We start from the raw sequence: 13,083 nt of genomic DNA, 5'->3' as shown, positions 1-13,083 counted from the left end.
AATATCTTTTCAGGTACACATGTGCAGAGGATTGCTGGGCTCACTTGATGTAGAAGTGTCCTGCTACCATGTGACAGCCATCCTGTCACGTGTCAGTAAGAGCGGCTCCAGCGCGTCCACGCATCGGTGTATGCCTCGGTCCACAAAGTCAATTTAAGAGTTTACAGGCTGGCAGTCTAAGAAGGAGATATAGCCATGCTTAGCGACAGAGAAAACCGTCTACTCCTTTGTTCTGGTGATTACAGGCCTGTGTATTAACATCTGTAAACCTTTTTGTCTAGAACACTAGCCATATTTCGGGACAGGTGCTCGATCTGGTAGTCGCGCTTCTCTAAGGCTTCTTCTAGTCCCTTATTCCGCGCTTCCAGTTCAGAGGCCCGTGCCTCTGCTGCCACAATCCTTGCATTGGCTTCTATCAAATGTGCATGGTGCTCCCTCAAGAAGGTCAAGACCTCGTGCATGAGTGCTTTATCCTTCTCCGACGACGCGTGTTTCACTATCTCTGTCAGATCGTCCACCTTCTTCTCTGCAGACGCAAGCCTTTGGGCTACGTTCTGATCCGCCGTCTCTGCCATTTTTCAGCGACTGTGGCAAAAGTATTTAAGTTTTAAAGGTAGGATTCATACGCATCAAGATTAAAGCCAAAACCTGAGCCTGTGCGGCAAATGAGCAAGTTTAGCATGTATGAAGAGCCACGAGAGGATGGCCTCTATGAAGTTGTCTCTTCGGATAGGTACTCTGTGTCCAGGCGCCTAACCACCGATGTTATCGACTCGCAGCTGGCCTCTGCAGCTCGAAATATAACCAGGCGTCTCCGCACGCTGGGAGTCATGTACACCATCAACTTTATCAACCCAACAGAACGTAACTACTACGATATCGCGGATGCATTCATTAAAGTCATTGACATGGCAGAGAGCAACGACGTCCGTATTAGACAGGATTTCATTTCACTGAAAAATAAGTACGAGGCTCTTTCTGCACAAGTAACTGCTCGGGAAAACGAAAACGCACAATTGAAAGAAGAAATCCGCACTCTACAAAAAACATTGAGCACTGAACGTGAAGAGCACAAGACTGAGCTCCGGAACACTACCCGGGCCGTCAAGAATGCAGAGTACAAGGCTGTAGCTGCGGAGAAGCTGCGCACGGTAGCCGAGAAAAATAACTCCAAACTGAAGGACATGCTTCAGAATTCGCGAACCTTCTCTGTGACTAAGTCTTATGGTGCTCCGCTAAACAAATCTCAAAATGCGAGCAATCTTACCAGCAGCCGCATGGATAAGGGCATGGGGAAATCAACCCTTGGAAGGTCCATGAGTGCAGGAGCTAGCTCTTCAGGATACGCGAACTCGAAGGGCCCTGCACGTCCACGGAACACGGTACTCTCACCCAGGCATTCCTTCTCAGAGAGAATGCAGGATACCTATAGAGAGTACGAGCGCTCATACAACGATGGACCCGGCAGTACTAGGTTTAGTTGTTATGACGAGTCTTTGCGGCCGATGGATGATAGGCTGCGTTCAAATGAAAGTTTTGCTCCCTACGACCCTGTCAGCATGATCCAGGAATCTCAGCCGTACAGCGAGAGTTTACGCCCCTACCAGAGCCTCAAGCCACCCAAATGTCCGTCTCTCCGCGAAAGCGATGTCCCATCAGACTATGCCTTGTCGAGCGTACAGTCCACATCACGGAGCAAAGTACGGAACCAGGACGGTCATTGGTCGGCTGCCCAAAGCCCAGGAAGTGTTCGCTATCAGCAGCTGTACGATGAAAGCTACGTACCTGAAGACACTAGAGGAAGCTTCTCACACTCTGATCTGGGCGGAGTGAGAACCGTGGAGCATCGGCCACGTGATTCGGCATCTAGTGTTTCATTTTCACAGAGCCCACAAGAGCCTGCTCTAATGTCTGTCGGAGACCTTATCAAAAGGTATCACTCTGGTGTCTCTGGAGCGAGCCAGACACCTGAGTCTACGAGACGATCGCGCTCCAACTCCATAGACTACACCATACCGAAAGAAACAGCCGACCATATTGCTGATTTAGAGCTAAGTGCGAAGAAGGAGAAACTGGAGAAGATGCAGAGCCAGATAGCAGAGGCCGTCAATATCCTCAATCGAGCAGGAATAACCGTGGACGTTAACAGAAGAGACTTGCGGGCTCCCCAGTATAGCTAGGTGAGGGTGTTGTGCATTAAAAGACATACATAAGGAGAGGAAAACCATAAATGTAAACAGCAACCATAACAGGTCTGGACTCATAATTGTGCGTGAGATTGAAAAACAGCTTGCCACCAGGTCTAAGGTCAACCGCGGTGGATTTGAACCCGGGTTTATAGATCATATAGAAGACAGATTGCTCATAGCCAATGTTGGATATTAAAGATGAACACTTATCGGCGTCAAAGGTGAGAATAAGGTGCTGCAGGGCCGCAGTTGGACAAACTGTGCGCAAGGAAATATTCGCGCTCTTGGAGGTGCCAATCACAAGTGAAGAATCTCCCTTTTTAGGGGAAAAAATGGCGGTTCCTGCGCAGCTGATTATAACAACCGTTCCTGGGTCGGAGAGCGAGGGCCTGAAACACTTCAAAAGATCCAATTCTATGGATGCTTCGTCAAACAAAGATTGGAGTGTATTGTGCTTTGCAAGACGTGACTCCATGGCTGCAGATATAAGCGGTGACCTAGGATCTGTCGGCTTTGCGTCACGAGAACCTATTGAGTCTACTAACACGATATTGACCTGGTTGGAAAACATCACACTCTGCTGTGAATGAAGTGCCTCTTTTCCAGTTAGAGACGGGTGGGTAAGCTGCTCCAGGGTAAGCCACTCACTCCCGCCTAACTGGGCCATGTTACGCTTGAAGTATTGCTTGATCATGAGTAGACACCGGTCAGAGATATTCTCGTGAGAGGAAAACTCCGGCAGGCAGTGCAAGAAGTTTGGTGCATTTTGCTGTGCGGTCACTATATGGAACTGACTATAAAGGTAGAGAAGAATTTGGGGCAGAGTCCATAACCGTCTCATTACAAACTCAGATGGGAGTGTTGATGCTTGTAAGGTTCCTTTCTCAAGCTCCTGAAGAATGGATACCAAAAGATATCTCGCATATGAAGGGTTCTGCAGGCAGTTGAGCCAGACAGTCGCTGCATCCCTTAAAGAGAATGAACGCTGTACAGAGCGATTTGTGACCTCAACTGCCAATTCAATATCTTCAATCTTTAGTATATTGTGCAGTAGAAGGCAGAGATCGATGCATTTGAAGTTCTGCGCCATCTAAAAAATGCAACAACTTTTTACAAGTCTCCAAGGCCACAGATGTGCATCCTCCACAGTTTGGAAAATAGCGTCTGAAAGTTTAGGCGGTGACCAGTCTGCTGCTAAGGCCAAGTTCTATTCTGACCTATTTCGTCTGAACTTCAGCTTACTTGGTGTTTATACCAGTGATTGGCCCATTCTTGGCGGTAATTACGCCGACATTTATGCCATCTTCCATGCTGCAGTTCAACTTGGGGGTATCTTCAGCGTTCTGTTCAACGATGACGCACTTAAAGGTGTTTTAGAGCACGTTTGCGTCCTACCAGTCACTCCTCGGAAGAATCTTGCCGACCTGTTTACCATTCTGAAATGGGACAATGTGGAGCTTTTAACTAATTCCAGTTTCATTAATGCCTTTATAGACACCTACATACGATACGTTCTTATCTATGAGCAAGTATATCTCAGCAAGTCGCACACAGTGTCTAACCGTATCATTTATCTCGTCTACGCTGCTTGGCAAGGCGCATTTCTTCGTCCATACATTGGAGTTGACCGCTCGCTAGCATCACTTGACTTTCTCGATGAGGTAGACAACACTGCAGATGTACCATCCCCAATCGAGGAGCAGGAAGAGCAAGAGGAGCAAGAAGACCGCGAAGAGGAGGAAGACCCAAGAGTGGCACAAAAACGACGACAGGCCAAGCTTGCGAAGACTAAAAAGGGAAAAGAGTCAGTGGGACCTCTTAAGGAACCGGATATTAAATTGAATGTAGAAGAGATAGCAGCAGACCTACATGAAGCAGCTGTACCGGAGAAGGAAGAGGAACAAGATAGCCAGTCGGGGAACAGACCTTTGTCCGCCCTGGCAGCTCTCAGGGATGAAGACCCTGCTATTCTCAAGGGCGCCTCTTACGCTTGTAATATTCTACCCGACATACACACCTGCGTTAGTGTGGCAGTGCCAAACCCTACGGCCTCTGCACCTGTCACAAACTATAACAGAACGGGATACCATCTTCATCAAATCACGTCACTGTCATGCTATAACTTTGGACAGTCTAGAATTCCCACTTACAACGAGCACGCAGTCCCAATGACAGACACAAGCTCCATCAAAGGCCAGCGAGTGTACCAGAAGGAGGAGCTCTGCATGCTCCGAAGACGCGGTCTTGATATTATCTTAAGCTCATCGTGGCGTCTTACCCCCAATGATTTGGCCATAGAAGAGTCATCAGAGTCACGCCTGACACTTAAAGATAAGTTCATATCAGATCCCATCCGAATAGCATATTATCACGCATTTCCTCCAGGCACAAACTTACTTAATCAGCAGCACCTCCTAGGCAATCTCAAGATGCATGCGCCACTTGTTGATCAACACTTGCTGGACCTGGCCATCAGGAAGCATACGCATATAGCGTCGCAGTTGATCTGTTCTCTGCTTGATGTCCAGTACAGTGACTGTGCCGAATGGCAGGGCAAAACCAAGCTGGCATTGGTAGAGCTACTCGAGTTACATATCACAGAACTATACAACTTGTTTCTATGTGATAACTGTCTGACTGGCGTGGGAGAGACTCTGATCCTCGATTCTCCAGCGTGCCTTTTTCTATTGTACTCCATCTTGTCTGATGAGATCGATTCTTTTGTTGCCAGCTTTATTAGAACTGGTTGCCAACACCCGGTACAATCTTTATCCTTGCGGATGACAATCTCGGCTATTGACACTCGAATATATTGCAATATTTTGACATGCTCTACCTACATATTTTCTACTGTCCTTCCGCGGTTGAACTTGGGCACCAATCCCAATCTCTCTCCGGATAATATTTACTTTACACTTTCTAGTCAGCACCTTGGAAACTTGGAGTCTATCACAAATAACTTTCTGGTCGAGCCCACCCAAAGATCCATTGGGTTGCTTATGGTGCTATTGGGTTCATTGCTACATAGACACTACTATATGATCAACAACGGTATCGTTATTACGTTTTGCTCATCACGGCCCATTCTCTTCCATTGCATTTCATTAGCTTTGTTTTCAAACAGTATGGTACACCCGTTTGTCCTAACAGCTCTCAGCTTGCTTATAGAAGAAGAACTGTCCTTACGGTCAGGTCTCACTGCAAGGCACGTGGACGACCCGAACCAGGCACGGTCCTTTGCTGGGCTGAAATGGAAAACTAAGCTCCAAAAATTTGCTAATAGATTGGCATCTAGATCATATATAATTAACAATAGCTTGCTGTTACTGCGAGCAGCAATTTACAATGGACGTTTTGATGGTCAACTCTGCGGTGCCATTTCCACATTTCTACGGCAGTCTCTAATGGAGACAAAGCTTGATCATACTTCTCTCTTTGCAAAGGAGCATGAAGATGCTTCTGCACTTAGAGTTTTCCGCCGCGCTCTGATAAGCACCTGTTATAGCTGCATTGATATTGTTCAGGCTCTTGTGACATCCGGCCTTTCTGCCGAATTCCATGTCTTGCTGCTCGAACTGCTTTCATCTCCAGTAGCCCTACCCGATGAGCTATCCGCCGAGCTACATCGAATTCTAACAGAGAAGATGCTATGACGTGTCCGGCGGTACGCCACTCACCCCCAAAGGCTGTTTACACGGTAATACACACAGCGCAGCAACCAACTGGTTGTCCCTTATGAGTTATATGCGCCCGTCTGGGAGTTCATCATAGAGAAGTCCCCTGTATTGAGAGCATTGAGGACAGCGTCACCACTGGATACGTTTGACTTATACTGTTTCAGCAGGTTCTCGTACTCCTTAGCGAAGCCCATGATGCGATTCTCAAGGTCGTATATCGTTTCTTTGTACTTCGAAACCTCCCCATCGCTGCGCCTTCTGCTATTTTCAATAGACTTAACAGCAACTTCTAGGTCCTTCCCACATCGCTGCAGCTCACTGGTCAATGAGTCTACCTTCTGGTGAAGCTTGTCGCGTGCCAGCAGGGAGTCGCGCAAATCGATAGCCATCGAATTAAATTGATTGTAAACCAACTCAATAAGCGTGGCAGGGTCCTCTGAGTTGCCATTTTGCTGACCGGTGATGCGATAGTACACGGTCGGCAGGACCTTCAAAAGGCGACGTTCTCGGCGCTCCATCTCATCATTCTTTTCCTGCAGAGCCTGCTTTTCACGCCTGAGCCCGGTAATCAGCGTTTCGGCCCCTTGGAGCTCGTTTCTCAAGCGATCAATGGAGGTCTGTCCGTTTGCGTCTGCATCGAAGGCCTGTTTGAAGGCGCGCTCCTTGCTGGCGCTGGTCTTTTTAAGTAAAGAAAGCTCGTGGTCCTTCTCCTTGAGCTGCTTCCTCAGTTCATTTATCTGATAGCGCATGTTCTCCAATTCTTCACGGTTAGTCAAGAGGTCCAAGTCCTTCTTGTACTTCTCAGTCATCTTGCGCTCATTCATAAGCTGTATTCGTAGACGATTGACCATGTCCTGGTCGTTCGCTGTCATCGTAGTGAACATCTCGCTGTCATCGTAGCGACTGCGCCCAGGAGTTTGAGGAGCACCCACAGCACCACCACGAGAAGTGGAGCGCATAGTGCTCTGCCCGCCAAGGTTGGGTGTGGCAGACGTCGACCTCTGCTTGGTTCTCATGGACATGTCACCGCGGGATCTCGGTCTCCCAGAGACAGACCCCCTTGTGCTTTCGTCGAGGCGATCCCTGGTCATGCTCTCATTCATACGGACAGATTGATCACGGAAGGATTGGTTGCGGACAGAAGCGTCTCGGTGACTAGCCGCAGGGGAGCGATGGGAAGTGGGAGACTTTCCTCCGAACTGAGAAACCTGGGACCCGCGTGGAGACCTAGAAGGAGTCGACCCTCCCACCCCACTGGGGGACTTCGCAGGCACCGGGGGCGGAGATGGAGACTTCCTCGATGTTTGAGCCATGACCACTGGCTCCTCATAGAACCCCGACGCATCCGCCTGGCTGCGCATGAAAGAGTTCTCTTGGCGATCGGCCATCATTGATGTCATTCTATTATTTTGCCTGGAGCCAGACCTCGATGTTGAGGTGCGCGGGGGCTGCATGGTGGTGCGATTCGGCGTCCCAGGCGCACTGGGAGCATCCAGGCGATCTATAAGAGACTGGGCAATACGAGCGATGTCTTCCTCCGTCGCATTGGCAATCATGGAGTGAGAGAGCGGGTCGCCCTTGGATCCCGGCACACTAACCTGCTGAGTCCCCGATGTTTCCGCCCCTGGCTTTTTTGCATATACCTTCCGAATGATCTTCTTCTTTTTACCGTTCTCATCGACTACAATGGACTCTACGATGGATACTGGCTGGGGGGCCGCAGAGCCCTGCTGCGCTGTACTCATAATATTTTAAAATTCAAGGGAATTTTTGAATTTTGGCCTATAGCGTTTTTTAATTTTGGAACCTAGACACTCAGTCAATAGAATGAACTTGGACAACCTGAATACGCAAAACTGAGTTTTGACTCTGTTTGCCATGGCACCAAAGTCTTTGAGTTATTGAGTATACTTTGTGAAAGATGGCGACTGAGGTAAATACAACGAGGAACCAGACTTTAAATATGAAGTAGTCCACTTTCGCCCTACATATATCCAAAATGCCGCTTACCCAGGTTGGGTGTGACTGGGAGCGAACTTCTTCATAGACACCATATACCCTCTTTGAGACACTTTCTGGTGTATACTTCGTGCGGGCAATCTCAGAGGCAGTCGTCAGCTCTTGTAGAAGAGCGTTCCGCGGGATATGCTGGAGATTGGTGATGCGCTGATAGAGCTCTTGTACGGAGGGGCTGCAAAGGCAACGTGAAGCTAGCCACGGAGAGATGCTCTTGTATACAGAATCAGTGCCCCCAACCCAGCTTGCTACAGGTATGCACGCCTCTTGGAGGGATTCGACTAGCACCATCGAGAAAGCCTCAAGGTACGATGGTATAACTCCTATGTGACAAGTGGATAGAAGGCATCTAACTTCTTCATTCGGCAGGGGCCCGAGAACGAGGAGTCGTATGTCCTTTTGATACATTGGGAGTTTCTTCACTTGTGCACTCATTGGACCAGATCCGACTACATATACATCAGCCTCCATGCCACTTGCTGCTAACAACCCGAGCAGGGGTCCAATAAGGTCCGCTCCTTTGCGCTGTACAAGGCGTTGTACAAACGCTATTCTCAGACGCTTTGGAGGCCAATGCCGGAACTTCTCGCAACTAAATAACATATCCTTTGGCAATAGCAATCTCGTTCTATCAGGAACTATGTTAGGAATTATGTCTACAGGGTTCTGGAAGGATATGTGGCGGAGCAACCGCAGGTTATCTTCGCACTCACGGGACACGCATATCACCCGATGGGCCAATGCAAGGGAGCACTGTCTGATGGGAGAAAGCAGCATCTCATAGAATACATCTCCTCGAGCCATAGAGTGCTCGGTGAGAATGGCAGGGAGTCCCACAGCACGTGCCCACAGTAGACCTGTTAATGCTAATACTGAGTAGCTTTGGTGGCAGTGAACGATAGTAAAACTATGCTCTCGATGAAGCTTGCTGAGCCAGAGGATTTCTAGGCTGTAGCACGGAAGCGAGACACCACAAGAAAGACCATAGACGGGGATGGTGTGGTATGTAATCTGCGGTGTCGAGATTGGGGCAGACAGCTTTATTCCTGTGGCTATGTGCACCTCGCAGCCGTGTTTTGCCAGTGCTTCTCCCAAGTCATGAATGTGCTTTTCGACACCTCCTATCTGAGGATAGGTAAAATCCGAAATAATCAAGACTTTCATGGACCCTTCGGGAATTTACTTAAATGACTTAGAGTCGTTTACTGATGACCTATCCAAGTATGATGCCAAGCTGTATCTGGGATTGGACGAGCTTTCTATCGCCCGCCGGACGGCTGTAAACACACAGAAGGAAGCCGCCACTCTGCACCCTCATCCGCCGCCTCCTCTATATGCTCCCGGGGCTAGATTGCCTGTAGACTACCAACAAGATCATAGTCACCAGTTTTCCCGAGCCTCTGAGCACAAAGAATCTAACGTAGCTTTCAGGCCTAAAAGGCCAACTTCTGGTGCAGCTCAATTCTATCCTCAGTACCCGCTGCCTTATGCACAGCATAGTCAACCCATTTTCTCACAGAGGTCTGCGTCGGCTACCCCTTACCAGGTGCCGCAGATGCCATCCACCATGGCTCCTCGGCCAGCATCATCGGGCATCATATACACGAGTGCGGCTATTCTCAAGAACAGATTAGCAGACGCTCCTGTCCAGAGGCAAGATAACCTCTTTATCCGGTCTACTACCACTTACAGAGAACCTGTTGCCGTTCCCTGCCGCCTTCCTGTTGTTCCTCAGTTATGCTATGATTACTACGATGTACCAAACTACCAGTATTAGTGCTCTAATGCTGGAGTATAAATAGAACACGTTTCTGGGCCTCCTTCTAAGCGTCATAGACTGGTCTGTGTGCCCTTTGGTTCCACCTCCTGCCTGACAACCTTTGAACGTTTAGACCTCCAAGCTTCTATACCATATTACCATCTGCTGCCGTGATATCTTTCTGCATTACTTTGACACCTACACTGGAAAATTGCATCATGTCTATATGCCGACTTCTATTTGTACCATTGGCATAAACTCCAGTAGAAAAGCTTCTAGTAGGAAAGTTCGAAGATTGTCAAATCCTAAGAGATATTCAATGGCCTCACTCAGTGGCCTCTACGTTCCGAGGAGTCTACAGAGCATCAGTCATTACTCCGGGCCAACTCCAGGTCAACTCCAGATTAACTTTACTGTAAACATATGTCTATCAAAAATCAAACGTCTAATGATTAAAGCCTATAAGATGTTTATCAATCACTTTTCGCAATTCATCTAATGCAATTAAAATAATGAAAGTCCCCGATGGAAATAGTCTCGAGACACACGGGGTAGAGCCTGTTAGCACCGAGGAGGCCCAGCCTGTAAGTGTTGTAGAATACTATGAGATGGTAGAAGCAGGAAAGCAGGCTGTGCGAATAGCGAAAATTGAACAACGGAAGAAGGAGGGGAAGCGCATTCGTAGCGAAGGTGGAGCCTTTTGTGAGCATGCATCTGCAATGTCTTTCAATCTTCTTCTTACGACTGTCACCTTCTCGTGCCCAATTGTCTGCACATTGCACTTTGGATGGACATATACCCGTGCTGTTTTCTTGTTGGTTTTCTTCTATGGCGTCTTTTGCTACGGGTCGTCCTACTTTAAAGCAATCTTCACCTCTCCGGGCTATGCCCCAAAGGCGTTGAATGTCGAGAAAGAGACATGCAGCCATGAAGCGTCTGAAGATGAAGTGCTAGACAAAGGCTACTGTGAAACATGTAATAGGGTCCGAACAGAACGTGCCTACCACTGCAAAATTTGCAGGGGGTGTGTTTTGAAACGTGACCACCACTGTCCCTGGATAGGCTCCTGTGTAGGGTTTCACAACTTCGGCTACTTCATTCGGTTCCTGATGTTTGGTTTTATATGTTCTATTATGTCATTCTCTATGTTTATACATGCGTTTGTAAGAATATTTTTCTTTGACAATGATATCCAGATGTACGCTATAGTACTGTGTCCGATAGGCTTTATATTTATTTTGATCTCATGTATTTTGACTGCTGCCATGTTCAGTAGCTCTATATCATCTGTGTTGACCAATGAGACAATGGTGGAGAGACAATTGAATCAAGACTATCGCACATTCTATGGTATTACTAGCAAAGGATTCCAGAGACCATATGACTATGGCAGAAGATTCAACATGCAGCAAGTGTTTGGCGCCGAGTGGAAGCTTGCGTTATTCACTCCAACGAAAATAACACCAATTGGGAACGGGATTAGGTTTGAGCCCCCCGGGGTAGATAGGCCAGCCCGTTTTAGAAGCGCTATTCGTCCTGGGCTCCTCTTGGAGCAATGCCGCACAAAAAAAAGATCAAGGAAAAGGGGAAAGCAAATGTCCGTGTCTTCAGGAGCTATTTATTTGGGAGTAGACCCGATGCAATCAACGGATCACGAATGAGACTAGATAAATAAGTAACACTAATAAAATGCTTGCTAAGACAAACAGGGTCGGAAGGGCAAAGTAAACCGATCCTATCTTGACCTCTTTGCACCTATTATCAGTTGGTGAAGGAACATTGGACTGTTGTGATATTTTAAATCGCACATTGCGATCTTTACTATGTTCCAAATCATAGTTGCAGTGCCCTCGCTGCTTCCAACTGTTGTGAGAACTCGGTAGCGACTGGGGAGTCTGAGGTCCGTGAGCAAGGTATGATAAGTGCATGCTTTTTGACTCGCAAAGAGAATCCATACTGTGCTCAATGTCCATAAGAAGGGCATTACACCGCTGTACCCTTGCCTGCTGGTAAGCCAGTATGCTATTCAACTTGGTCAAGTGGTCATCGGGCTTGGTTGCTTCGTGGACCATGTGTGCAGCAAGAAGCTGCTTGTACTCTTCTAAAAGCACACAGGCCTGAGAGATCACCGACATACCCTGAATCCTACTGTAGATGAGGTCCTTACAGATGCTGCGCAACTGCTGCAAATCCTCTTCTGGGACCTCTATATTCGCAGTTGACATTATCATGCGTTTCTTCATCCTCTGTATTTGAGCAGAGGATTGGGAAGACAGGCAGGCCTCCCCCTTCGCTGAAGAGTCGACATCTAGCGCAGTAGATGAAAAATTAGCCCGATCTGAGGATACAAGGATATCGTCATATTCACCTTCTTGGTTTCTGCTGATGCATAAAGCTGATTTATCACTAGCGTCACACGTTCTATCTGGTTCTGTCTTACTAATAGTAAGCTCTAGCTCGTGGATTTTCTCATCTTTTGCTGCAAGCTCTCGCGTTAGGCGCTCTACTTCGCCCTGCAGGTCAGAATTTGATTCAGCCATGTCTGACAAATTTTAAAAAAGCTCAGTTCTATTCACTGTTAATTATGTGCTTGTAGCCTCAAGATTATAGCATTCTCCTCTCCAAGCAGATGCGATATTTCTATGGCATCCTTGTCTGCACAAATATCTAATGTTTGGAGAGCCAAAAGAGCGTGCACTGCTCCGATTCCCGCGTCCAACCAATGTGACAAGTAGTTTCCAGACACCGTTGGACTGGACACCGTCAAGTGAATGCTGGCGATAGATGGTCCTCCAACGTTCATGCCCTCAGTCGGCCTGACAATCAACTTATAGGGCATGCGATTTAGGGCACTTGGCGAACGAAGAACGGCGTTAGCCACTGTCTGGACATCAGGGGTGTTCTGTATGGAGGGTGGACAAACCAGAAACTTCTCTAATGGAGGTCGTCGCGTCTGGCCGTACTCAGGATTCACGGCGTGGCCTACAGGGAGGAATGCTACGACGCTTTCGGTCTCAGAGTTGATCAGTCCGTTCTTCTTAAGCACCTTGCTCTGTCCAAATATGTTGACGGCGCCAATCCACACATTCTGTAGATCCAGTGAAATAGCCTTTAAGATGAACAGCTGGCCTATCATGCCGGCCTCTATGTCGGCCTCTGGTCGCGGGCTGTCCTTGTTTACAATTACAGCAGAGCAGAAAACGATTCCGCGGATCACCCCTATCCCTATCGGACTCGTCATGGCCGTCTTTGCCATTTCCCCTTCAAGGATCTGAAGTCGTGCATGTTTAAATACCCTGTTCAGGTCGGCACTGTAAGCCTTCAAGCTTTCTTTTTGGTGTTCGGAGAGATCCTCCCCCGTGTATCTTCTCCAGGAGCATCGCTTGGGAATGGCCTCCACAAGGCCTTCACACAGAGATCTGGGGACCCTCATTATTTTAAT

At 47.9% G+C, this 13,083-nt stretch overlaps 10 protein-coding genes across 10 annotated transcripts; 4 read left to right on the top strand and 6 right to left on the bottom strand.

The window, feature by feature from the left end:
• Window positions 1–254: 254 nt before the first annotated feature.
• Window positions 255–575, bottom strand: GL50803_005890 (uncharacterized protein; the record flags this gene model as incomplete). Its single annotated transcript, XM_001706297.1, has 1 exon — window positions 255–575. The coding sequence occupies one exon, from the start codon at window positions 573–575 to the stop codon at window positions 255–257; it is 321 nt and encodes a 106-aa protein (XP_001706349.1).
• A 90-nt stretch (window positions 576–665) lies between these two features.
• Window positions 666–2,180, top strand: GL50803_0016926 (uncharacterized protein; the record flags this gene model as incomplete). The annotated part of the gene is made up of 1 exon (XM_001706299.1): window positions 666–2,180. The coding sequence occupies one exon, from the start codon at window positions 666–668 to the stop codon at window positions 2,178–2,180; it is 1,515 nt and encodes a 504-aa protein (XP_001706351.1).
• A 16-nt stretch (window positions 2,181–2,196) lies between these two features.
• Window positions 2,197–3,279, bottom strand: GL50803_0014055 (uncharacterized protein; the record flags this gene model as incomplete). Its single annotated transcript, XM_001706300.1, has 1 exon — window positions 2,197–3,279. The coding sequence occupies one exon, from the start codon at window positions 3,277–3,279 to the stop codon at window positions 2,197–2,199; it is 1,083 nt and encodes a 360-aa protein (XP_001706352.1).
• Window positions 3,280–3,286: 7 nt separating this feature from the next.
• On the top strand, window positions 3,287–5,842 carry GL50803_0014054 (uncharacterized protein; the record flags this gene model as incomplete). The annotated part of the gene is made up of 1 exon (XM_001706301.1): window positions 3,287–5,842. The coding sequence occupies one exon, from the start codon at window positions 3,287–3,289 to the stop codon at window positions 5,840–5,842; it is 2,556 nt and encodes an 851-aa protein (XP_001706353.1).
• An 80-nt stretch (window positions 5,843–5,922) lies between these two features.
• GL50803_005883 (uncharacterized protein) lies at window positions 5,923–7,611 on the bottom strand (the record flags this gene model as incomplete). The annotated part of the gene is made up of 1 exon (XM_001706302.1): window positions 5,923–7,611. The coding sequence occupies one exon, from the start codon at window positions 7,609–7,611 to the stop codon at window positions 5,923–5,925; it is 1,689 nt and encodes a 562-aa protein (XP_001706354.1).
• A 70-nt stretch (window positions 7,612–7,681) lies between these two features.
• GL50803_00113610 (GlcNAc-PI synthesis protein) lies at window positions 7,682–9,046 on the bottom strand (the record flags this gene model as incomplete). Its single annotated transcript, XM_001706304.1, has 1 exon — window positions 7,682–9,046. The coding sequence occupies one exon, from the start codon at window positions 9,044–9,046 to the stop codon at window positions 7,682–7,684; it is 1,365 nt and encodes a 454-aa protein (XP_001706356.1).
• GL50803_008371 (uncharacterized protein) lies at window positions 9,045–9,659 on the top strand (the record flags this gene model as incomplete). The annotated part of the gene is made up of 1 exon (XM_001706305.1): window positions 9,045–9,659. The coding sequence occupies one exon, from the start codon at window positions 9,045–9,047 to the stop codon at window positions 9,657–9,659; it is 615 nt and encodes a 204-aa protein (XP_001706357.1).
• A 494-nt stretch (window positions 9,660–10,153) lies between these two features.
• On the top strand, window positions 10,154–11,302 carry GL50803_0016928 (Zinc finger domain; the record flags this gene model as incomplete). The annotated part of the gene is made up of 1 exon (XM_001706307.1): window positions 10,154–11,302. One exon carries the CDS (start codon window positions 10,154–10,156, stop codon window positions 11,300–11,302), a length of 1,149 nt encoding a protein of 382 aa, XP_001706359.1.
• GL50803_0014691 (uncharacterized protein) lies at window positions 11,285–12,181 on the bottom strand (the record flags this gene model as incomplete). The annotated part of the gene is made up of 1 exon (XM_001706308.1): window positions 11,285–12,181. One exon carries the CDS (start codon window positions 12,179–12,181, stop codon window positions 11,285–11,287), a length of 897 nt encoding a protein of 298 aa, XP_001706360.1.
• A 38-nt stretch (window positions 12,182–12,219) lies between these two features.
• On the bottom strand, window positions 12,220–13,074 carry GL50803_008377 (putative TM nitroreductase; the record flags this gene model as incomplete). The annotated part of the gene is made up of 1 exon (XM_001706309.2): window positions 12,220–13,074. The coding sequence occupies one exon, from the start codon at window positions 13,072–13,074 to the stop codon at window positions 12,220–12,222; it is 855 nt and encodes a 284-aa protein (XP_001706361.2).
• Window positions 13,075–13,083: the final 9 nt, after the last annotated feature.

The sequence above is a fragment of the Giardia intestinalis genome, chromosome 1 (assembly GCF_000002435.2).
Source record: "Giardia intestinalis strain WB C6 chromosome 1, whole genome shotgun sequence".
NCBI classification, from domain to species: Eukaryota; Fornicata; order Diplomonadida; family Hexamitidae; genus Giardia; species Giardia duodenalis.
Note: the sequence above shows the minus strand (reverse complement) of the source record. Positions and strands in the feature narration are given on the sequence as shown.